Raw genomic sequence first — 26,258 nt, 5'->3', positions numbered from 1 at the left:
ACATTTGATTTAAATTACAATTTCATTCAATAAATCTCGTCTGCATTATGTTTATTTCATACTTTCACAACCTTAAAAAGCATTGTATGTGTCTGATTTCATATAAATGCAGAAATCTCAAATTTATTCTCAAACCACTGCACAAGATCACTTTTTAACTCTGAGTGTGTTGAGTCGTACATAATGTACTTATGAACTGCGCTTTGATATAAAAGCTGTGTGTGTGTGTGTGTGTGTGTGTGTGTGTGTGTGTTCAGACCTCTGCTCTGTGCTGCTGCTGGGCCATGGCCAGTGTGATGGCTTTGGGATCAGCCTGAACACACACCTCCCTCTCCATCAGCGCTGACATCTTTACCAGACTCCCACACACGAACTGGAACACCTACAGGACCAATAAAAATATGTCTAAGTATATAATAATATATATCTATATCTAGGAATATACATCTCTTAACACAGTGACAATTTAATTACATTAACACACACCTACCACAATTTACACATTAAATATATATTACTGATTAATTTCATGGTTAACACAAGCACAGCACCTTATTAATGTCACTTTACACACACGTTACTAGCTCATTAAATTTGTTTGTATGAAAGTAGATTAGAATTTTGGGTTTAATAATAAACTCACTGCATACATGAGATTTTTAATCAAATTAAATGCCTTATTGCAGCGCAGCTAAAATAATGAGGAACATAAAAGCCGTGGCAAAAAAAAAATTTCACATAAAGGATAAATATAGAGAAATAAAAATTAAGGAGTAAAAAAAAAAAGAAAGAAAAAAAAATGTGTGTAAGAGAGAGAGAGAGAGACCTGGTCGATCATGGGTGAACTGACGGCTGTAGAGCCGAGCATGGTGTCAGGACTGATACACTGTCTCAGTCTCTCCCACGCGTCCTTCATGATGCCCAGAGAGCACAGCGGCAGCGCTGCACACACACACACACACACACACACACACACACACACACACACACACACACTTTAGAGTCTTAATACAGAACAACACATAATATACCATATCTTTATGACTGTATTTAAAGGCAAATTTTTTTTTTTGTACACACACATATATTTATATATAGAAAAATGTTAATATCATGGACAAGAATTTTTTTTTTCTTCCATAATTTTATTTAAAAAGTAAAAGTCTTCATTACACATAAAGTGACATATTTTAAGACTTTTTTGTTTTAAATTAGATGATTATGTCTTTCAGCTCATTTGATTGAAAACTCCAGTTCCTAAGATCATTAAAAAAGGATTTACTATAGAGAAATGTCCAAATTTTAAAAAGTAAAAAAAAAACAAAAAACAAATAAATAAATAAATAAATATATATATATATATATATATATATATATATATATATATATATATATATATACACACAGTATATAGTCCTGTGCATACATGTATATGTGTTTATCATGTCTGCATAATTTGGTACAATTCAGTATTTCCATATATAACTTAAAAATTAATAAATAAATAACTTTACAGGAGAATATATGCCTGGCTGTAAGGAAAAAATATATATTGTACAAGACATACCAGTTTTCAGATGAAAACAAAAAACCTAATTTACGCTCCTGGGATTTGCATGAAAATAGAAAGGAGCGAGTGTGACAAAGTTACCAAAAGAACTCATATTCTCCAGCACACTCAGTAAAACCTAACAACTGTTTTATTTATAAAACTGCACAAATCTGTGTCTAAAACTCCTGATTTAAACAATGAGTTTTCACATCAAATATTGACTGTTTATTTTATTGCTCTTTATAGAAAAGAAATATTTTTAAAAGCATCTTTTGCTTATGCCATATTTTTCAACTTCGAAATAAATATTGACATTTTGAGAAAGTATCTTTATTCATGAGCTGTAAACCGTAATCATCAAAATTTAAAACAAAGGGTTTAAATATTTCACCTGACGTGTAATAAATCTCTGAACCACCTGACTTACCCATCTTACTCTTTACAGACCCTGAGCAGCCTCTGGAATGATCTGTAGTCTTAAAAGCAGAGAGAAGAACAGCATAAAAAATGACCTGAATGTCACAGAAACCAACTGTAAAGTCTACGGTTCAGTCAAAAGCTCGATGGATACAGACGTATATATAAAGTGTAGTGTGTATGTTCCGTACCTCTCGCTCGCTCGCTCTCCTGCTGCTGTAAGGAGCCGAGACCTCTCCTCTCACCATTCGCCCTTCAGACGAGTACGCTGACTTCCTGTAGAGACAGACAAGAAATCAGACTTTAAATAAACATATATGTTCATCTTTAACTGATACTTGAACTATGATATCTATAGGAGCTCATAACAGTAAAGTGCAGCGGTCTGAGACATAAGTTAAAGTACAGCGGGACACACCGCATAGGAACGGCGCGGCTTAAGAACTGAAATTTTGCAAAGTTTTTGGCATTTTGTGTAAGATTTAGTGGAGACGTAGCACCATGGGGTTCCAGAGGATGTTATCAAGAAGAAAAGGGAGCCGCTTTCAGTTTGGTTTTGAAAGCAGCCGGTGCTGAGAGGAATCATAAATTGAGGTTAAGTGAGGTTTAATGCCTATTTATTAGATATTTTATTTCATTTACATGTCTTTTCTAACTGTTTAGATTGTTTTTATATACTATAATATAATTATAGTGTTGGGAATTGGTAATATTTTTGGGTGGCAGGAACGGATTATCTGCATTTACATTATTTCCTATGGAACAATGTGTTTCACAATACGACATTTCACCTTAAGAACTCGTCTGAGGAACGGATTAAACTCGTATGCAGAGGTATGGCTGTACGGTCGTATGATTAAAGAGTGTATACACACACACACACACACTCTTACACACCTTGCGGCGGTGCTGTCTGCGTGTTGGCTGTGGTCATGCCAGGCGGGTCGGACCCCCAGCAGCAGGAAGAGGCAGCGTTTGATGAGCAGCTGGCAGACGTAGGTGAAGGGCACACAGGTGGGCGTGTCTCTGTCTGGGGTGGCCGGGCTCTCCGAGGTGCTGGGCAGAGTGCTGGTGCCCGACGACTCGTACACCGTCTCATTCTGCTGCAGCTGCATGGCCTCACGCGTAGCCAGGAAACACTGCAGCACCTCTGCTGGGTGAACACACACACACACACACACACACACACACACTTCAATGGCATTCATTTATATGATTCTTTAACTATGTTGAAGACACACCACACACACACCAATATCCATGCATACACACACACGCAAACACTACACACACAAAGACACACACACACACAAACGCACGCGAACACACACACACACGCACGCGCACACATGCACACAGAGGCAGATACACACACTTACACACACACAAAGATTCAAATACACAGATGCACAAATACACACAATGCCATGGCCACATGTGTGTGTGTGTGTGTGTGTGTGTGTGTGTTAGTGTGAGTGTGAGTGAGAACACAGAAAGCGGTGTGTTTACCCGGCAGGTACATACTGATGCTGGGCGTCTCGTCCTCCACCGGCTCGTCCTGGTTGTGCTCGGCGGTGTGTGTGACGTCTCTGACCGCGTGCTCGTCCGAGCTGCTGCCCTCGTGTGTGTCGTCCTCGGGCGAGTGTGTGTCGCTTGAACCCTGCGCCAGAAAAAGAAAAGAGTGTGTATGCACATCTACAGCTTCCACAACCTGCGAGTAGACAGATCTTTAACAAAACAGAGCAGTGTGGAGTGTGTGTCGGTGTGTGTGTGTGTGTGTGTGGAGTGTGTTTACCTGTTTAGTCACGGCGGGCGGCTGTGTGTTAGCTGTGTGTCCTGTGTTCTCCTTCTGAGACAGGAGAGTGCTGCGGATCTTATACACCACCTCGTAGATCTCGATCAGCAACTCGCACGGCTCGTACCTGACGTTTTATACACACACACACACACACACATACTGACTGTTTCTGTAGAGAGGGGGTTCCAGGTGTGTGTGTGTGTGTGTGAGATGAGAAATGAGACTTACTTGTCCTGCCAGTACGCCTCGTCCTGAAGACCGGTGTGTTTAAGCAGAGCAGCGAGACTGCAGCGACACGCCGTCTCTAACAACCCGTCTCCTCCTGCGCCGCTGCCGTCCCAGTCTACACACACACACACACACACACACACACACACAAATTTAAACAAATAATTCACTCAAACAGATATATTTTATTATTTAGTTCTTACGAACATACTCCATGAATCTTCCTTGAAAAAAGGAGGAGTTTATTAAACATTACGAAAGAAGTCTCCAGAAATAACTTTTTTAATTTTTAAACATTTATGCAACATAAAAAATAATCGAGGTACTGAAGGTATGACTGTTTATAGCTGCTATAACCTTAGTAATGCGATGTTTAATGTTTTTTTTTTGATGGGAAAAATATATATATATATTTTGTTCGTTAAGGCCCTATTTTTTTTTTTTAATCAAATGCTGTTTACATTTATTACACTCACACTTTTTATTGTTTTTACATTCTTCCTTTATTTAACCTTTTTATTAAAACAAAAACAAAACCTCAGCGCCCACCCCTGCTGACGGCGTACTCCTTCATCTTCCTCCAGAGGGCGCTCGCGGGTTCCCGTGAGGCCCCTAGCGCCAGATCTAGAAGCGTGCCGTTCTCTTCGGAGAGATGTAGGTTGGCCAGTCTGGCGTCTCCGCAACCGAGCAGCACCGCCTCCGTCAGCCAGCTCATGGCCGAGTCTGCAGGAAAAAGCAGGAGAGAGAGAGAGAGAGAGAGAGAGAGAGAGAGAGAGCGGGAGAATTAAAATACATAAATAAATTAATAAGCAGAAAGAAGACCTGGCAACCCCTCCTGTAAATTAAATGCACAACTCAAGCCGAATGTGTTTCAGTGTTGTTTATTTATTTATTGATTGATTGCTCTGTTTTGCTGTACTGATTTTATTTTCTAAAGGGGAATTATTAAGCTGAAATCACTTTGAGACAGTCACAAGGCTTTCCAACGTAGGTGTGCGTGTGTGTGTGTGTGTGTGTGTGTGTGTACAAGAAAATCAATCCGCTATCTTTAAAAATGTCTACGCTTATTTTTATAAGCACGTCTTTCAAAGGTCACCCAGTTTTGATGCCGATTTGTGTCTGATGGCAAAAATTAAACGCTTATTTGTTAAAGATCCTCCTCCGGCTCGAGGCCGAGCTCTGCCCTTGCGTTATCACTTTCATTATGTTTAAAAAACACCATACAACTTCTATCTTCTATAAAAGTCAAGAAGCAGTGTTTGTTGTTTATTTATGGGAGAAATGTTCTAATAGCTAAGCCAAAGTCCAACTGCCCGGACTTCAAAGCTGCTCTAAAGGTTTGTAAAAATGCTGAAGCTTTAGTGTGGATCAATTCCGAGTGTGTGTGACTAACCTTTAGATCCTGAAAGTGCGAGTGATGCTATTTTTATAGTTATCTTAATGCTTCGATAAGCTGGCTTGCTAAATTTAGTCACTTTGAGACCAACGCTAGCTTGTATTGCATGCGGAAGCAGCATAAATTCTCAGGCTATTATCAGTGTGTAGTACAGGTACGTCCTTGACTTACAAACAAGTTCCATCCAGAGAGCATGTTCGTAAGTCGGATTTGTTCTTAACTCCGACAAGGTAAGTCTTATACGTACTTGACACGAATATACGTAGTAAAGCATACCAATCCACTTGACTAAATCTCTGTCCGCTTTTCCCACACTGCCATCATGTGGACAAAAACCAGAATCATGCCTAAGGAAATTAATCTCACATGTCAAATGTAACAATGCTGTCTCTGCGCCTTTAAATAGCGAGGGAAATCCCAGGCGCAATTTTGTCTCAGAGCTGTTTTCCACTGTATTGGACTGTAAGCTCTGTTTATTGAGAATTTTCCAGAAATTAGGATTATTTACCATCAGGACAGTTTTACAGGACACACATTTTCTATCACCCTGTGCTCTCGGACTGATTCACTGAAACCGGTGAGGCCGACTAATTTCTCCCGCCACCATACCACCCCCCCTCCCCCCCGCCCCCAACACACATACAATACTTTTTTATACAGTCACGTACACACTGAATATTGTATATAATTGTAAATATTGGTATCTGGTGCCTGAACTCGATTGTTAGTAAATCGGGGACTACCTGTATTCAGGATAGCAGCAACTACTCTGAAAACGGTAGAAAATAAAATAAGAGTTTTGGTAGCAACAGATATATGGTACTGTATGTGGCTATATTCTAACATTTTCATTTTACCCAGTTTAGTAATATAAAAGTTTAAATCTAGCTCATATGGAGCTTTAATTTCATATTTCTAATATTTATTGTTCAAGTTTTCGTGCTTCTTCCATCTCTTTGTTAATCCGACTGATTTGAAATTAACCTCAAAACTGACCGTTACTGTCACATTACTACGAACTTCAATCCTGAAAACTGAATCAGATTTTAAAATCTGTGTTTATAATAAACATTTTTTAGAGAGTGTTTAGAGAGAACCTACATTTTTTGCCATATTAGGGTTTGAACACAGAACAGTCTACAAACGCTTCTCGGCAGCGTAAAAGCTGGAGTATAAACCAAAGAAAATACAAAAATAAGTGTAAATTGGAATTAATGATCTACTAAAATTATTCTTCTAAACAAAAGTATTTACTTTATAAAACTATACAGATGAAATTAAACTTCGCTCTCTGCAAACGTGGACCATTCCTGTCAAGCGGACAGAGTTAACACCCAGAAACTTGCATTTAAAGTTTTGCTCTAAGTGAATTACATTGCAATTATTAATGTTTTTTTTAAGATTAAAACCCTTCATCCACATTTCCTGAAGAAAGATACATATTAAAACTACAGAAGATCGCCACAGAAAATACAAGAGTACAGTTGAGAGTCAATTTTGTACAAATGTCTATAAAACATGCGCCACTGTGCGTACCCAGCTGTTCGAAGTCCATCTCCAGGCCGTTCCTCAGGAGAGGGTTACTCAGCCAAAACTCGGCCGTCTTCTCCTGGAGGGAGGGGGGCGGTCCCTGCAGCATCCCTCCGAGACATCGACCAATCGCCAACGCCACGGCTCTCTCCAGGTCCAGAAGCCACACCCAGTCATGCTCAGCCTCCGAATCAGCGGCGGGATCCGGCACCTCTGACACATCTGGATAAAAGACACGCGGAACGGTTTGGACCGGATTATGGAGCAGACAGCAGGTCGTCTTATGAGCAATAAGATAAAAAAATCACAATAATGACAAATCTGCGTCGTGTTTTGGCAATTTCACTGATTCGAGTGAAGACATACTGTAAGGTTTGTAGACGTGCTAACGTGTGTGTTTGTGTGTGTTTACCGGGAGATGTGTTCACCCCCTGCAGCTCCAGCTCCTCCTCCAGGTGTGTGTCAGGCAGGTGAACATTCAACTCGTTCAGGTGTTCAAGTAGAGACATGAGGTGAGGCAGAAGAGGCCTGACCACGCCCAGGGGCAGCAGAAGCAGGGAATAAATCACCTGGCACAGGAGACCGCCTGCTACAGAGCCATACAGCACCGCTACACAAACAAACGTAGAATAATATTTTTTAGACAATTTTTAACATGTATAGTAAACACGCCACACATCGCTGACATGGTGAGGTTTTCTTAAAGAAAGAAAGTGTTTAAGTAAGTTTTACAGAGAGAGTTTTTAAAGTTTTTTGTCTTTTTATTTTTAAAACTATAGAAAAAATAAGCTGGTGTAGGAACGACTTGTCTGTGCATGGATACAAAAGACACTCTGTTGGTTTTAATTTTGAAAAAACTGCAATCATTGATTGAGTCAATGTCTGTTAATTACAGGATAATTATAGGTTTATTACAAATCTACCTTTAACAGGGCTACAAATAACAAATTACAATGCTGGTTGTTGATAACTTCCTGTAACAAAACAACACGGTGTTTAATTTCATAATAAAACACATGCAAAAGTAAATACAATCATAAGTGCACTTTAATGAATGAGTGCACGGCTTCAGTTATCTCCGGTTCCTCTAATTCAAGACTGATTCATGACTCATGGCGGTTATGACTCTGATTTATGATTCTGATTCGTCTCTGATCTAAGACTCTTACTCAAGACTGTAATTCATGTCGCTCATGACTCATGATTCAGAACCGTGACTCCGAATTGAGTTAATGATTCTTTATTCTCACGATTCTGATTCAAGACTCTCATTCATGCGTCACATGACACTGATTTCCAGACATGGGCAAAGTACACAAGTTCTTTAAAAGGAGAGATTACTTATATTCCGGTATAGACTGTATTACTCAAGTAAAAGTAAAAGACGTCCATTAACTTTAGGGTTTGTATTAGCTCATGTTATTCTTTTTCATAGTAAAATCTCTCTCTCTCTCTCTGTCTCTCTCTCTCTCTCTCAGCGTCCCGATTGTAAATGCGATGTTTTCCTCATCACTGTCTGCAACCAACTTCGCTTCTGTTTTCAAAAACCTTTTATGTCATTAAAAACTCAAGACTCAAATCCCATTCAAATCTGATCTGAGACACTGATTACCAACTCCAATGATTCTGATTCATGACTTTGACTCAAGAATATAACTCATAACTCTGATTCATAATTCCTATCCATGACTCGGAAATATGAAACACTGATTCTACTTTTTTATAATTCTGATCCATGACTCTGATCTGAGACACAGATTCAGGACTTAAACTTAGGATTCAGATTCAAGACCCTGATTCATGTCTCTAACGACTGATTCTTTTATAATTTTGATTCGACAAATTGATTTATGATTCGGATCTATGACTCCTCCCAGACCCTGACTTATGTCTTTAATAACTTTGAGTCATAATTTTGATTCAGGACTTTGATTCATGGCTCTAATTGAGATTGTTTTTTCTTTTTTACATACTTACGACAGGTGCTTACTGAATATACATAACCGAGAAGCAACAACACTTTAAGAAGAAGAAAGTGAAATCCACAATGAAATACATTTTTATATAACGATTATTTGAGTGTTAAAAACCTAACCTGGTAAAATGAGTGTTAAACTGGGATTAAAGTGGAGTGGAAGTGTGAGCTCTGAACTGGTATTAACTAGAGAACGTGAACCCTGTGTGTTACAGGATGAAGCTACAAAAGGCGGTGCTTTAATGCTACACGCGTCCTTCGTACCGTGCAGTTTACTGATGACGTTTTTGTCCAGCGAGCTCTCCTCCAGCAGGACGGTGGACCTTTTGAAGGTCTCTGAGGCGTAGGGTAACAGCAGACACAGGTGCTTACGGAGCAGCGTCACGCTGCCGTCGTCCTACACAAACAGACACGCATTCGGGTTAGAAAATGCGCCAACTTTATCCTAAAATCCTCATCCTCTCATCGATTTAGAAGTAAGGAGCACCTCGGTGTTGGTGTAGATGTAGCAGTGAGCTAGGAGGTGTTTATGCAGCGCTAACAGAAGCTGGTGGAAGTGAGACGGAGCCTCAGTCTGTTTCTGAGCCGGACTCGACTGCTGCTTGTCGCTGTTCTTCTCCAGCTCACCGAAGGCACGCTCCTAAACGTGAAATTATTGAATGTGAATATTTACATATCTCACCTCTCCTAAGGCTAAAGAAACTAAACATTTTCTCACGGCACGCTGCTCACTGACCGTGTAGAAGCCAATGCTCAGCAGGAGGGTCTTGAGCAGCACTTCGGCCAGGTGCAGGTGATCCTGGACGTCCGTGCCGGAGGTAGCGGGGCCCGCGGGCCGCTCGGGTGAGGCAGGCTGGGGCGGGTTGGCACCGAGTTCCCCTGGAGAGCTGTAACCCAGCAGGGACGCTACATGGCTCTGCTCCTGAAGACTGTTCAGCACCATGTCCAACTGCAGACGCTGGGGACGAGAGGACACGACCATTTGGACACGAAGGCACTGAAAATTAGTGCCTCTTTAGCAGAACTTATTTTTACTCTGATTTGAGACTCTCTGTGTCTCTAAATGATTTAATGATTCACTGATTCACTGATTCATGATTTTTGACTCAGATCAGTGTTTCTGATAAAAGACCCTGATTCATGCCTAAAATTATAATTCAAGAGAGATTCAGATTCATTACAATTATGACTCTGACTCAGGACTCAGACTTGTGAACCAGACTCATGAACAGACTCGTGAATCTGACTCATTACTATCATGACTCTGACTCATGAATCAGACTCATTACTATCATGACTCTGACTCGTGACTCAGACTCGTGAACCAGACTCATGAACAGACTCGTGAATCTGACTCATTACTATCATGACTCTGATTCATGAGTCTGAGTTGACTCATGACTCGATTCATGACTCTGATTCATGCAATTCATGCTTATCTTGACACGGATTTATGACTCAGAGTCAAGACTTTGCTTTGAGACTTCATTAATTCACTCCTCTTAAGATTTTTATCCGAGATGCTGAATCATGACTTTCATGATTCTGATTTGAGACTTAACTTGAGCCGCCAATAACTTAGTTATTGAGTTGGTTCATGATTCTTATTACTTTGATTTGATTCTTATTACTTTTGAAACTCAACAAAGTTTGCATCATGTTTACTAAAACGCATTTCCTGTTACAGAGTTGCGCCTTTCATCTTACAGAACAAGAAAAAGAATGTTTCTTTCTTTTGTCATTTCAGAAATGTTTCTCTTGTCATCGTCACTTGATTAGGGACAAACTGATAAAGCTATAATGATAAAACAACAATGCGAACTGTGAAAAATGCTACACAAATAACACTGAACTGAATTACATTCTGGTTCATGACTTTGATTTGTGACGGATCTAGGACTTTGATTCAATCCTTTGTTAAATCTGATTTATAATGCTACTTCATGAACTCATTTCTTTTTGGTTTTGATTCAGGATTCTCATCCATGACACTGACTTAAGACTGTGATTCATGTCTATAATAAATCTGATTTATGATTCTGGTTAATGGAGACACTGATTCGAAAAGACTCTCTGACTTAATAATTTTTCAGTCAAACCTCTAATCTCAGAGACGAATCAATGATTATCAGAACTTTTGAGTTGAGATTCTGGTTCATGACTTTAATGACTCTAATTTATCTTTTTGATTTAGATTTTCACATTCATGACTTTGATTTGTGTCTGATGTGTCGAAACTCTGATTTGAAGAAGAGGAAGAACTGACGTTATCAATCACTGTGATACAGACGTGCAGCTATAAAGTTGCAGGCAGGCAAAAATGAGTGCGAGTCAGTACAAATGTCTGCTAGATGACAGAAATTAAACATCCCCAACACGCCTTCTTTTAACCAAGGTTTTTGAGATTTTTTACGAGCCATCTGGTACTGAAAGGAATCTTCAATTATTCGAGTAATTGTGTGCTCTTTACTGTCTGCTGAATTAAATCGTCCAAAGCGATAAAGAATGTGCTGTAAAAAAAGAGAGAGAGAGAGAGAGAGAGAGAGAGAGTACCTGTCCTTTAGAGAGACTCTCCCAGCTCTCGGGGCCCTGAGGTAGCAGTGAGTGCAGCAGTTCAGTTCTCTCCCTGAGAGGAGGCAGCAGGAGAGACGCTCCGATCGACAGTGTGTTCATCACCGCCTACACACACACACACAATTTTTTTTTCACAATTTCACTTCGAAATAATAATTAAACTCACCAAGTATAAAGCATATAATCAATGAGGACGTGGTCACAGCCCGACACAAAGTGTCGGTGTACCATTTAATACAGTTAAGAGTTAAAATAAGTTTAAAAATTAATGAAAATAAGCAAACTAATTATTTCCCCTCAGATTGCCACATTAATCTGCTAATAATTATAGATTTGCCTCATTACTTATTACTCTAATTTAAGAGACTCAGATGTGAGACTCAGATCTGTGACTCTGATTCATGATTCTGATGTAAGACTTCGATTCATTTTTCTGGTTTATGACTTTGATTCATAAGTGTCTCAAGTCTGACTCTTGACTCTTCTGTGAGACTATTAGATGATTCGGATTTGTGACTCTGATTCATGATTTAATATTTTGAGACACTGATTCATATCCCTCGTTTGTGACTTTGACTCTGATCCATGAATCTAATGTGTGATTCTGATTCATAGTTTTAATATAAGACTATAATACATGATTCGTATGTGTGTCTCTGATTCATATTCTGCAGTGTGACTCTGATCCATGAATCCAATGTGTGACACTGACTCATGATTCAATTGCAAGGCTCTGAGTCATACCTCTCTAATCTGACTCTGATTCATGAATCAAATGTGTGACTCTGATTCATGAATCTAATGTATGACTCTGACTCATGATTCAATTGCAAGGCTCTGATTCATACCTCTCTAGTCTGACTCTGATTCATGAATCGGATGTGTGACTCTGATTCATATCCTTTAGTCTGACTCTGATTCATGAATCAAATGTGTGATTCTGACTCATGATTCAATTGCAAGGCTCTGATTCATAAATCAAATGTGTGACTCTGATTCATAAATCAAATGTGTGACTCTGATTCATAAATCAAATGTGTGACTCTGATTCATGAATCAAATGTGTGACTCTGACTCATGATTTAATTGCAAGGCTCTGATTCATATCCTCCAGTTTAACTCTGATTCATGAATCAAATGTGAGACTTTGAGAGTTTGAGAGTTTAAAGTTTTCCAGATTAGAGAGAAATCCTGAGGACAAGGACCTGCTGCAGCGCGTCGGGCATGACGGAGTCGATGAGTCTGAAGAGCAGGTTGCGGATGGGCCTCCCCTGAGCTCCGAGCACGGTGGCGCCGGTTCCTCCTGCGTGGGCCAGAGACAGGTGGATGGACAGGAGCTTCATACACAGCAGCACAAACTGGTGATGCTCCCTGGAGGACAGATGGACAGACAGCAGGACAAACTTTCATTTGCAAAATTATAAACAAACATTTAAGACCAAGTTTGGATTTTTTTTTTTAAGTAAGGTGCCTAAGACTTTTAAGAATTTATATTAATGATACCTAGGACAAAGGTTTTAAATGAACCTATAGCCAGATGTTCCACAGTGCACATGTGTGTGTGTGTGTGTGTGTGTACCTCTTGGAGTCAAAGGGTGCAGGCGGGGTGTCCTCACTGATGCTGTCGCAGTAGCGCTCTAAAAAGCTGCGCAGGTACGTGAACGTGCTCTCCTCCAAATCCACACAGAACGGCCTGTGCCACGCCACAAGTTGTCTACACACACACACACACACACACACACACACTATAAAGCAACATCCTTCGAAATTTTGGATTGTCTCCATGGTATCCATTACACTAACACGCTCTGACACAAAGAAGTGTGTGTGTGTGTGTGTGTGTGTGTGTGTGTGTGGCTTCAAGTTAGTGTTTATTAGATCTGTCTTCCCAAGTGCTTTAGTTATGCGCTTCACGTCAACTCGTCGATCCAGTAGGTTACAAGAGAAGCATAAAAATGTGAAGTTCCACAGTACGGTCTTGATCTTAGACTTCAGTCTCGTCTTTCCTTATGTTTTAAACCTGACTAGTTACATGACAGTGTAAAAGAACCTGGTACAGAAAATCAATAAAATCATCCAATTACTGTCCTGGAGCCTTGCTACCTCGTTAAGCAGCTGAACATGTGGAGTATTTCACTGTACGTGGGGCCGTTACAGGAAAATAACGAGTTACCGTTCACACACAGTGTGTGTTTGACTCCCCTCACACCACATCACCGCCCGACCAATCAGAATCAAGACGTTAACGTGTGTGTGTGTGTGTGTGTGTGTGTGTGTGAGTACCTGTCTGTCGGGACAGCGGTCCACGCCAGGCTGTGGGACGTCCCTGCTGTGATCTGCTGGATGGACACGCCCTCTAAACCAATGACCTTCTTAGGTTTGGTGATGGGTGTTGAGGTGTGGCCCTGCCCGCACTGCCCCATGGCGTTGTTACCCCACGCGTACACCTCGTTCTCTAATAAATAAATAAATAAATAAATAAATAAATAAAACAATAATGTTTCAGTGTTTAAGTAAAACAAGCAGACTTTACATTATTCTGTGTTTATACAAAAGCAATGAGTGAATGACGGACAGACAACAGACAGATAGACAGATAGACAGACAGACAAAAACACAGACTGATCTTTAAATGGATTGTCAAATGGATAGACAAAATGACAGAAAGACAGACAGACAGGTCGATCAATAAACAGACAGACTGACAGAATGATAGATGGATAGATAAACAGACAGACAGATAGACAGACAGATAGACAGACAAAAACACAAACCAATCTTCAAAAAGATTGTTAAGTAGGCAGGCAAAAAGACAGATAAACATACAGACAGACCTTCAGAAAAAATATCAAGTAGACAGACAAAGAGAGAAAGACAGATCGATCAATAAACAGACAGACTGACAAACAGATAGATAGATAGATAGACAGTTTTATATATATATATATATATATATATATATATATATATATATATATATATATATGTATGAAGATAGATAGACAAAAAGACAAATGAGTAGACAGACAGACGCTCAGACAAACTGTCAAGTAGCCAAACAGAAAGATAAAGACAGGTCAATCAACAAAATGACGGATAGATAAATATATAGAATAACAATCAGACAGACAGACAAATTGTCAAGTAGACAGACAAAGTGACAGAAAGACAGACAGACAGATCTATCAATAAACAGATAGATAGATAGTTACCATGGGAAACAGAAACACACACACACACACACACCGTGAGACAGAGCGAGACAGTGGCTGTCTCCACATGAGATGTCTATGATCTTTGTGACGCTCAGTTCCTCGATGAAGCGCGGTCTAAGTGACGTCGTTTCAGAAGAGCCGCAGCCTAGACATGAGCCACAGCCCCAGGCAAACACCTACGACACACACACACACACACACACACACACACACACACACACACACACACACAATAATCCATGGCTGATGAACTGTTATAAGAGAGTGCATTGACACTTAATATCCACAAGGGGGAGTTAAAAACCTTCAAAGTGTTTTAAACATGCAGAAATGTGTGTGTGTGTGCGTGTGTGTGTGTGTGTGTGTGTGTGTGTGTGTGTGTGTGTGTGTGTGTGTACCTGTCCAGCAGAAGTCAGAGCCAGTGAACACTGACTTCCAGCACACACTTTCCTGATGATGTAACCGTGTAAAGCTTCGATCACTTTGGGTCTGTACACGCGGTTTGTGTCTCCATGTCCCAGTTTACCTGTAAAACACACACACACACACACACACACACACACACACACACACACAAGCCAAATTGAGTTAGAAAACAAACAACCAGATAGTCAAATAAATAGGTTTTTCCTTGTAGGGCCCAGCCACATGCCTGATATTGCTATCCTTGTGGGGACATACAGTACACGTCTCTATAAAATATTCAGCACGAAAAGTGGTGGACAAAAACGGTGAATAACTGGGACTTTATCACACACATTTTAACGCATTTCTTCCTGAGTGAGGGAGGTGTGAAGCGCATGGTGTGTGTTGTGTAACTGACCGTTGTCTCCTCCTCCGAACGACCAGACGACGCGTCCGTCCTGAGCCACAGCCACGGTGTGTGAGCTGCCGCACGCCGCCTGGCCCACGCCGCTGATGTCCTTCACCAGGGTCGGAACGTTTCGGCTGTGACTGTCACTGTGGCCTGGGGGGGGGGGGGGGAAGGTGGGTAGACAGAGGCGGAGAGAGAGAGGGAGAGAGAGGGGAAAACCAAAGAGACTAAATGAAAGTGTGTTTTAAGACATTAATAAAAATAAATCTTCTGATATATTTCATAATTTTTATCATTTAATCTTTAAAAAATACTTATCTTTAAGATATGAAAGCTTTCAAATGTTTAGGATTAAAAATATAAAAATTATAAAAATCAACCTTTTTCGAACCCAGTTCCACTTGTTTTCATGTGTTACAGGATGTAAAGTCTGATCATCTTATTCGCATTTTTTAATTTGTTTTAATAATAATAATAATAATAATAATAATTATTATTATTATTATTATTATTATTATTATTATTATCATCATCATTATTATTATCATAATGTATTTATTTCCAATGTTTCCTGCAACATTTACTCTTAAAACTAAATAAACATTTAAATCAGTGTTTAAACAATCAACTATTAGAATTTATTTTGATATTTTACCTCAAAGTATCACAATATGTTAATATTTAATAATAGTTGCTAATAGCTGAATGTTTAAACAATGATCCAAATATGTATTTGGTTAAAACATTTTGTGTATCGTGACAAATTTGACCAAAATAAATTAGATTTTTGTTTTTATTAGTATGTTGAATGTTTCTGAAAGCTGTGCTCAGTCACATGACCAGAGCTCACTAGAACATACCTCATGCACATTTAAAACACAAATAAACTTTTATATACTGTATGTCTGTATTGTGATTATTTCTTCACTTTACAGGTCTCTAAATAAGCCAAAATGTTAGACAAGGTGAATACATCAAAACCGTGACCTTTAAATTAAACATGATGAATATACATAAGCAGGAGAAGATCTGATGTTTAACACAAGCCTTTAGAGATAGAAATATAAAACATATTAATAAACAATAACGGACAGAAACAGTGCGCGTGTGTCTCTGTGTGTGTGTGTGTGTGTGTGTGTGTGTGTGTGTGTGTGTGTGAGAGAGAGCGGGGCGGGGGTGTTGGTTATACCGAGGCGTCCGAAGTCTCCCTCTCCCCAGGTGTACAGCTCTCCATCATTAGTCACGGCTGCACTGTGTCTGTAGCCAGCGGACACACACACCACCACCTGGCAAAGAAGCAGCACATGATGAGTAGAACAAAAAAAAATAAGGCTTATAGTTTTTATTTCTCCATATCAGACTTTCACTGTGTTTAATCTGATCTTAAGCTTGGGGTCTGTCATCTGAGACGACTGAGACACTAGTGTTAAAGATCAAACAGTTTATTTGTATTGAAGTTTTAAAACCAACAATAATTAAAATCCAACTGTTTATAATTAATGTTAACGGTTGTTTCATATGATGTTTGTTTTGTGTCCTTTTCGTTTGGACCAGCACGCTCCTGCTCAACCCTACAGAGAAAATCTCACCCACTTGAACATTAGATGAGAGATTTTTAAGGAGATCATCATGATTATTATCATTATTATTTTACGAAAACATGAATCCTATGCTATGGATAATATACTGTATGCTCTATTATAAAGCTTTAAGTCATTCCTAAAACTAAAAACTCAATTATTTAGAATGGCTTTTAATATTTTATAATTTTATGTTTTTTAAATAATTTTATCATTTATTTATTTATTATTATTATTTTTGTTGTTGTTGTTATTATTATTATTATTATTATTATATTTTTCATTTATATTTTTCATTTATTTATTTATAATTATGTTTTGTTTTTGTATTTTTATTTCTATTTTTATTGTCATTTTTAGTGCTGTGAAGCACTTTGGTTCAACTTAGGTTGCTGTAAAGTGCTATATAAATAAATGTTGATTGATTGATTGATTGATTGATTGATTCTTGACGTCTTATTTGATTCTCTGAAAACAAATATATTTAATCAATACTTGAAAATATTCAGCAATAATGTCTGATAAATATCCAAAGTTTTTTTTTTCAATAATTTGTCTTTACCTTCTAACATAAAAGCTTCTATTCTGGAAAAAGTTCAGCTTCTTGTTTTATACAGTACAGTACTTTCTCGTTGTACTGGAGCTGAGGGGGGTGTAAATACTTTATGCATGGATAACCTAATCGTGCAGCTGTGTGCAGGAGCCTCTCCTCACCTTCCCCAGCAGGGGTCCCTGTATGATCTTGGGGTACTTCTGGGTGGCGCTGTTCCCGTGTCCCAGCTTGCCGTAGTCTCCGTCTCCCCAGCTGAAGACTTCGCCCTCCAGCGTGACGGCCAGCGTGTGTCCGTCCGAGCCTTTGGACGAGGACACCTTCCTCATGCAGCGTGGCGGGTCCAGGACCAGCTTTTTGGGGACCGACTGGTTGTTGGAGTCCCCGAGGCCGAGGCGTCCGTAGCTGCCCTTCCCGCAGGCCCTGACGGAGCCGTCTGACGACACGGAGAAGGTGCAGTACTGCCCCGCCTCGATCTGCACGCCAGGAGACGACTGTTAGATTGATTTTTTTTTAATTTTTATAATAACGACTAAAATGTGAACGTTAGGAAGTGAAAGGTGGATCTCTACCACTTGTGCGTCACTGAAGCCCTGTGCGAGTTTGGGCTGGAGGATCTTCTCCAGAGTTCCCTCGGCCAGCTGGTGACTGCTGTTACTGCCCCAGACGTACACCTTCACCAGGGCGTCGGCCTCAGAGCTGGAGCACGAGGTCCCCGCGCTGCACGAGCTCAGACAGCTGGAGGCTAGTGTACAGATCTGGGAAACACACACACACACACACACACACACACCTTTACCCTTTAGATCGTTCTATATATATTTTTTCAGATCCTGTTTGTCAGTGCCGTATCTCTTGTATTTGACTTCAGAGCTTGACGTACACTACCGCTTAAAAGTTTGTACACCCCTGTTAACTTCATGATTATTTCCTGATTTTTATTTCTTTCTACACTGTAAAACAATACTGAAGGCGTTTATCCAAAATCCACAATAATCTCCTTTGAACAGTTGATATTGAGATGTATAACTGCTACTTCTGCTCTGTAAAGCTTCCTAACGGCTCTAATCTGAGGTGCTGGTTGTTAATAGGTGATTTCTGACTCTAAATGAACTTCTCCTTTGCAGCAGAGCTTAGTTTTGGTCTTGACCTCCCGGGAAGGTCTTAATTGGAGACAGTTTCATCATGGAGCTTGATGGGTTTCACAAACACACTCGACACAATACTGTTCTTCCGAGACCTGTTCCAGAACAGCGGTGTCTTTAAATTACAACTGAGTGTTGATGTTACATGATTGCCTAATTCCATACGTGTTATTTCATAGTTTACTTCCATAGTAAATCCCCAGTATTTCTGTAGAATGTAGAAAATAAATCACTAAACAACAACAAAGAATGTTGTAAGTAATCGGAAACTTTAGAGCTTGATGTACGCCATATTATTCTTTTGTTTCAGACGTTACAGTTAGGATAAAATCACCACCTGCTGGTCTCACCTAATTTATTTTATTTCTTTATTTGTTTCAAATGAGGAAAATATACCTTTATTATTTTTTTTTTTAAACAAAACAAAATGAAACCTTACCAGTCTGGGTGCTGGTGTGTCATTAAAAAACATGATATATACAAAATGCAGACAAATTTTATAGCTGGTCTAAATTATACAATTTTGAAAAGTTAACATAAAAAAAAGACAAAAAATAATTTATATGAAGTAAAAATGTAAAAAGTGTCTGACTGAAGGAAAAAAATAACACCTAAAAAAAACATTACATTATAATTGTGCAAGAAAAGATCTTTAGCAGTACGATACATATTTCTTTAAAACCTTAAATTAAACAATTCTCATATAAAACAATTAAATGTTTTTTTTTTAATGCAGGTTTACCAGAAGTCTGTTTACAATCGTGTATTGTATAAATATATCATGTATTAAACTATCACAATATGTTATTTTTAGTTATTTTTTGTCATTTCACTCACCGTCACTGCAAACTATATAAAGTAAAGCGCAGCAAAGGCTTTGACAACGAGAGCCAGGTAACAGCAAGGGGCTTTAATCAAGGCCAAGAACACACATTTACACATTCACTCTCTCTCCCACACACACACACACACACACACACACACACACACACACACACACACGTACCTCCTCGAGGAGACACAGCGCTACATGGGAGAGACTGCAGAGTCCATCTGCGTCCTTCTTAAGCACCTGAGTGTTGATGAGGTCACCACGGAAACCCTGCGAACGTAAACAAGAAAACAAAAGCGGCATGACTTCACACTGCTCTCACAGCAGATGATAAAGAACGTTCTGTGAATTAAACAAAAAGAAGGAAGTTCGTATTGTAAAAAAAAAAAAAAACATTGTGTGTGCTTTAAATGTTCTGATAGTCAGGAGGTGTTGATTAGTTTTCTATAACGTAGTCTGGACTTAACATTTATGGGCGGAGTCTGCAGTGTCAGTGGTTTCTTAAACTGTTCAGGTAAATCTTCAGGACTCCAGTCTCGGGTCGGAGGCGACAATTAAAATCATAAGCCAAAACGGCTAACGGACCGTCGAGGAAGCACTGCCTGAGAGGAAGAAACCTCGACTTAAAGTGCAAACCGTCGTCCTCTGGGTGACGGAGAATGTGGGTATAAATCATTGCACTATGAGGTGTGGACGAGAACGCAACGTCTTTATGATTCACATGATGCTGAGAACTCTAACGCTTTAAAATTCCTCTAACTGTATTTTCACACTGATGGAGCGAGTACATGAAGCGTATCGATCTGAACATGAGCTGTAAGAGCCGAGACACTCGAGCCCTCGTTAGTTCGCTGTGGTTTCCTGTTCAGATGCAGGTGGTGAGAAATTAGGATTCAATCATCCACCGTTAGTCAAAAACCTCTGACACGCCCTCTGACACCAGATCAGCCAAGACGTAAACGGCACAGACTGATCTTAAAAATCAGAGGGTTTTTTTTGTTACCTTTTTAATATCATTATATTATTATCATTTTTTAATATCACAATAATAAATATTGTATGTGTAGCAAACATCATGAAAATTTACAAATTGATATATATGTATGTAATAATTTAATTGAATTTACAATATCACAGGTATTGATATACTATTTTATTGAAAATGTGAAAAAAGTGTAAATCTATTTACTCCCCTAAGTTTAAAACTGTAAAAATCTAGTACAAATAATAAAACTGTACAATGAAGATACTGTATTTACAGAAAAAAATCTGAGGGACATAAGATGAGTGATGGAACACATCAAGATGATTTTTTTTAGAATTTTTCTCTGTGTGTTCGTGGACGCATCACGTAAAAACTACTGAACGTATTTAAGGGGTTTTCACGGGTGCATTTGGCCGAGTTTGAGGTAACATACAGGCTTTGTTTCTTTGTTTCATCGCAGTTGACCTATGGGAAGAGAAAATATGCTAATGAATTTAATCATTATATCTGTAAAAAAAAACACCTTAAAAAAAATCATTATTTCATCTTAAAATTCAACAGATGGTATTGTACATTGTTTAATACGTGCTTATGAGTGTGCAATTGAAATCTACTTAATAAACGTGATCTCTCACCTTCATTCCACTTAACACAAACAATTTGGTTAATTTTAAAATTCAACAGAATTTTTTTAACGCGTTTATGAGTGTGCAATTAAATTCCATGTGAATGAAGTTGTAGCAACGTCTATATAAACAGTATGTGTATATAAAACATTGTGAAAATGAATATAATTTTTTTATATAAATTTCCATTAATTTAATTAATTAAATTTTTATGTACATCACAGATATTGATATATCATTTTATTTAACATTTACGTAAAAAATTGCATTTTCAAAAACAATTATAAGAAGAAAAAAGTGTTTAAAGTTTTTTTAAACATTTTATTATAATTTATTATTAATTTAATCCTAAATTTTAAAAACAGTAAAAAATATTTTATTTTAGCCTCTTTATTTAAAAAAATATTTATTATTACATAAAAAATGTAATGTAAAATTACAAAATTTGTATTTAGTTTAAATATTTGTTTAGCGTAAATAATTTTATAGACAGTAGATTTTTTTCTTAAGTAAGTTTGTTTGTTAAATGTAAATATCATAAAGAGTATCAGACCGATAGTATTTGGACCGAGCTTCCCTGCCGGTAAAACCTTAAACAAGGCTTAAAATTTTAAGGAAAAACTTTTAGCTTTTATTTTATTTATCTTATTTATTTAATCAGTAAATTATTAATGCGTTTGGTCCAAGACGAGAGGATGAGAGCAGAACTTGAGGAGTAAAGAGACGTGTTGCGAGCCGAGTGTTTGCCATCGATTAAGACGCGAGTAAATCTGAGCGGAGGAACAGCCGGCTCCAGCCAGAAGCTTTCAGGACCGGGCCTAGAGCCAAGAACCAACAAGAGCCTCGGAGACGACAGGAAAAAAAAAAGACGGATGTGGAGGACGGGGAGAAGCTCGGAGACGATGTGGAGTGAGGGAGTCTGCAGCAGTGGAGGAGTGTAATCCTCATCACTGACCATGTTAATGCAGGAGAGAGAGAGAACAAAGTGCTCAGATAAAGAGATACTGAATGGAAGTGTGTGTGTGTGTGTGTGTGTGTGTGTGTACGCATAATTCATCCGTTACGTATACCACATGGAATCCATTAGCTACGTATCTGTGATCTGATTTGCACTGACGTGGCATCTCACGCTTACAGAACGGTACAATCTGTACCATTTCACACGCGCTAATGAGGAACAGAGGAACGAGGGGTTCTCTGAGGTTCTTAAAGGGTCCGGACTCTTTCTGTTTAGTAATAATAACAGTACTTTCAGCCCACCCTCACCTGTCTACGACTAAAGACCAATAAAACCACAGCAACAACCCAGAATGAGATGGCAACCAATCAATACCTTAGAAACGTCTAAAATACCATGGCAACCACCTGGGAACACCCAAGAGTAGCAACCCATTGAAAAATTATAGAGAACTGGTAGCAACTTACATTCAACCTGCCGGAATATCATAGCAACCACCTAGCAACACCAGAACAACCAGCTGAGATAGCATAGCAAACATATAGAAACACCCTATCAACAAGAAGCGATAGCATAGTAACCACCTAGCAACATCCTAGCAACCAGATGGGATACAATAGGAACCACCTAGCAAGACTCTATCAACCAGCTGGAATAGCAAATGGAAACACCTAGCAACACCCTAGCAACCAGAAATGATAGTATAGTGACCCTAGCAACCACCTAGCAGGACATTAACCCAGCGGGAATAGCATAGAAACCAGCATAACCCTTAAAAACTACTGGGATTCCATGGCAACCTTAGCAACCAGCAGGGATAGCATAGTAATTACCTAGCAACACCCTAGTAACCAACTGGGATACTACGTTTATTAGCAAGACCCTAGCAACCAGCAGGGGTGGCTTAGAAACCAGCTAGCATACCCTAGCAACCAGCTGGGATGGAACAGCAACCAGTTATCAACTCTTTAGCAACCAGCTGAGAAAGAATAGGCACCACCTAGCAACACATTAGCAACCAGCTGGGATGGTAAATGAAACAAATAGCAACACCCTAGCAACCACCAATCAGTACCCTAGCAACCAACTGGGATAGCTTAGCCACCACCTAGTAACATCGTAGCAACCAGCTGGGATGTTATAGAAAACACATAGCAAGCACTTAGCAACCAGGTGGAATACCATAGCAACCAGCTATCAACCCTTTAGCAACCAGCTGGGATATCCTAGCAACCACCAATCAGTACCCTAGCAACCAACTGGGATAGCTTAGCCACCACCTAGTAACATCGGAGTAACCAGCTGGGATGGTATAGGAAACACATAGCAACACCCTAGCAACCAACTGGGATATAAAAGCAAGTAATTGGTTACTTGTTAATGATTAATGATAACAACATGCAAATTTTTTTCTCCTTTTTTTTTTTTTTTTACAACAGTTCTAGTGTACGATCCTAACAATTTAGATTTTAATTTAGTTTAATTAAACAAAACAGTAATAGTAACAATAAATGAGACATTTAATAGTTATTATCGGTTACATTTTACATTTAGCAGGATAAGCGGCAATTAATTGATGCAGCATACCAGCTACAACGGCATAGCAACCACCTAGCAACACCTTACTTAGCAACCAGCTGGAATCAAGCCAAGCTATGTTGATTCAAACATCAGCTATCTAGATACATTTTTACAGACATCACACAGTGTCAAGGCTCAGCCATTTTAAAAAATTTTCTGGCCCTGAAATAATGCTAATGCTAATGTTTCAAACTGCACCTTTAATTACTTTAATTTGCAATTTAATTACAAACACTAACTCGGCTAAAAGATTGTTTTGTGATCGAGTTGAGAGAAACACACACACACACACGTACCGAGCACTGTCTCATCTGCTGCAGGATCTGAACGACGAGCTCGTAGCTGACAGCCAAAGGATCTGAAGATGAACAGGAGGATGTAGATGAATACGAGGATGTAGCTGCTAGCGCCACCTCCACCCACTCCAGCAGGAAGCGCAGGGCTCCTCGTTGAACGGCGATGTTCAGCAGGAGCTCGAGCGCCAGGCGCCGCCCGGCTGGGTCCGCCCCTCGTCCGCTCACCGCCGTCTTCTTCAGAAAGTTGCCCACTTGCGCCATGCACTCCAGCCCCACCGGTGCCATCTTGTTCTCGTTAGCTAGCGAGAGCGGCGGCAGGGCCGATAGCACCGACTGAGCCGTGCTGAGGACGTCGTTGCACAGGGTGACGTCCTCGAGGTTCCCGCGCTGCCAGTTCTGTCTCAGCAGAGCGAACAGCAGGCTCAGTCCCGTACGTACGCCCATTTCGATCAGAACATCCGTTCCGGATGTCGTCCTGCCCCTAACGCCCGATAGATGCGACTCGGAAACCGGCTCCAGAGCTCCCCCGTCTGACCCCGAGGAGCCCGACTGAGGCGGCGGTGGATTGCGGAAGCGGTCGTGGTACTTGGTATGGAGGGCGTAGTAGATCCTCTGGAGAGCCACCAGGCGTTGATGCAGAGAGATGGAGAAAGGCCAGTGGGCGAGGACGCGATGGCCGAGGCAGCGCTGGCTACGCAGGAGCGCCCGCAGGTACTCATCGCGCTCCTCGTTAGCACTGGAGTCGTGCTGGAAGTCGGGAAGACGTGGACCGAGCAAGTCCTGAACAGGCAGCGCCAGAGCCATCGCCTCCTTGTGGTGGAGCAGCTTGGCGTAGAGACAGGACGCGCCACTTCGAGTAGCGGTCTGAGTGCTGTCCTCCGCCGCCCAGGAGCTGTTCAGGTGCTCCTGCCACTTCAGCATGACGTGGGTCTGACAAGGCACCATGGCTAAGCATTATCCTCACACACACCCTGGGGGCACGCAACTGTAGGAAAAAAAAACAAAAAATTTAGCACTTGAGAATCAGAATTAACACTGAATCTGTGTTTAGGCAAGACGACCAGAGCGCATCAACAAACACGCAAAAAAAATTCCTGCCAACAAAAAAAAAAACAGATTAGACAAATAATTAATAGATAGATTTATACTTTTATTGCACGTGGCTTAACTGGGATCCACAAGCATCTTGTGTATTAAAAGTGATTAAAAGTATATATAATATATATATTTAAATATATATAATTAAAAGTGTTATAAACTTTTGGGGATATTAAATTAGAATTTTAAACCTTTGCAGAAAGTGTAAATAATCAGTGCTGGGAGCAGCGGTGGATCAAACGGTTAAGGCTCTGGGTTACTAATTGGAAGGTCGAAGGTCGAGTCCAAGCACCGCCAAGCAGCCACTATCCTTGTCACCCTGTGCAAGTCCCTTAAACCCTACCAGCTCAAGGGGGCGCTGTATCCTGGCTCTCACCCCAGTTTCCGTACTTTGAGATGGGAAAATAAATTTATTGAACTGTAATGACCATGTGACAAAAAAAATTATCTTAAATTCCACCTATTAAGTAATAATAATGTTATGTTTAAAAAAGAAAAAGTGTATAAAAAGCACTTGGTCCTTTTAAAGCTAATTAGGACCTTTAAAAATTTACGGTTAAAAGTAATCACCATGTTTAAAAATTTATATTTTAATAAAAATTTTATTGGTAGACCATTGAACCATTGGGATCATTGAAAATTCCTTTTATAAAACTAATTAGGAAAATTAATTGAATAAATGAATGTACTTATATTTTTTTAAATCACAGACAATAAGTAATTAAAGTGATTTAATTAACCTAATTGACAAATAACTCAATTATAATAATTTTTATATTTATATATTTCACGTCTCATCCCGGGATTACCACCGGATCTGTCGAAGCACTTTGTTCCTATTAGTGTTTTGTTGTTGTAGTTGTAGTGTTGTTATTCTTGTTGTTGTTGCAATCTGGTTTGCGGTCCAGCGTCTTAGCCATTTCCAGTCAGCCGTCTGAATTAATCAGACGCGGCTCTCAAGCTGGATCCTCATCTGAGATCTTGTGATGAACTTCCTGCCGTGCTGTGGTTAACAGCCAAGAGGAACATTACCCATAATTCCTAGCTCCAGACACTTCTCGCTGCCTCGTTTTATGGACTGCTCCCAGGAATTTATTGCAACGCCGCT

The 26,258-nt window shown here is 39.6% G+C and overlaps 1 protein-coding gene across 10 annotated transcripts in view; it reads right to left on the bottom strand.

Annotated features, from left to right (window-relative positions):
- The window catches only part of LOC128507289 (probable E3 ubiquitin-protein ligase HERC1), a 70,888-nt gene that overhangs the window by 38,421 nt on the left and 6,209 nt on the right, over positions 1 to 26,258 (bottom strand). For 6 of the 10 annotated variants that reach the window (XM_053478039.1, XM_053478047.1, XM_053478038.1 and 3 more), the window contains exons 2-27: positions 24,053 to 25,037; positions 19,781 to 19,876; positions 18,202 to 18,387; positions 17,794 to 18,105; positions 16,689 to 16,785; positions 15,509 to 15,652; positions 15,084 to 15,211; positions 14,717 to 14,861; positions 13,754 to 13,925; positions 13,050 to 13,184; positions 12,676 to 12,841; positions 11,450 to 11,575; positions 9,633 to 9,854; positions 9,384 to 9,536; positions 9,161 to 9,293; positions 7,334 to 7,531; positions 6,928 to 7,143; positions 4,545 to 4,718; positions 3,996 to 4,110; positions 3,765 to 3,891; positions 3,479 to 3,629; positions 2,867 to 3,122; positions 2,161 to 2,245; positions 1,980 to 2,028; positions 827 to 942; positions 260 to 382 (exon numbers count right to left, since the gene is read on the bottom strand). In XM_053478039.1, coding sequence (XP_053334014.1) covers positions 260 to 382; positions 827 to 942; positions 1,980 to 2,028; positions 2,161 to 2,245; positions 2,867 to 3,122; positions 3,479 to 3,629; positions 3,765 to 3,891; positions 3,996 to 4,110; positions 4,545 to 4,718; positions 6,928 to 7,143; positions 7,334 to 7,531; positions 9,161 to 9,293; positions 9,384 to 9,536; positions 9,633 to 9,854; positions 11,450 to 11,575; positions 12,676 to 12,841; positions 13,050 to 13,184; positions 13,754 to 13,925; positions 14,717 to 14,861; positions 15,084 to 15,211; positions 15,509 to 15,652; positions 16,689 to 16,785; positions 17,794 to 18,105; positions 18,202 to 18,387; positions 19,781 to 19,876; positions 24,053 to 24,997 — 4,770 coding nt within the window. In that variant the 5' untranslated portion in view covers positions 24,998 to 25,037. The remainder of the gene's footprint in view (positions 1 to 259; positions 383 to 826; positions 943 to 1,979; positions 2,029 to 2,160; positions 2,246 to 2,866; positions 3,123 to 3,478; positions 3,630 to 3,764; positions 3,892 to 3,995; positions 4,111 to 4,544; positions 4,719 to 6,927; positions 7,144 to 7,333; positions 7,532 to 9,160; positions 9,294 to 9,383; positions 9,537 to 9,632; positions 9,855 to 11,449; positions 11,576 to 12,675; positions 12,842 to 13,049; positions 13,185 to 13,753; positions 13,926 to 14,716; positions 14,862 to 15,083; positions 15,212 to 15,508; positions 15,653 to 16,688; positions 16,786 to 17,793; positions 18,106 to 18,201; positions 18,388 to 19,780; positions 19,877 to 24,052; positions 25,038 to 26,258) is intronic. The other 4 variants (XM_053478040.1, XM_053478043.1, XM_053478044.1 and 1 more) reach the window with 3 other exon arrangements.

The sequence above is a fragment of the Clarias gariepinus genome, chromosome 19 (assembly GCF_024256425.1).
Source record: "Clarias gariepinus isolate MV-2021 ecotype Netherlands chromosome 19, CGAR_prim_01v2, whole genome shotgun sequence".
Lineage (NCBI taxonomy): Eukaryota > Metazoa > Chordata > Actinopteri > Siluriformes > Clariidae > Clarias > Clarias gariepinus.
This window is presented reverse-complemented; position numbering and strand designations above follow the sequence as displayed.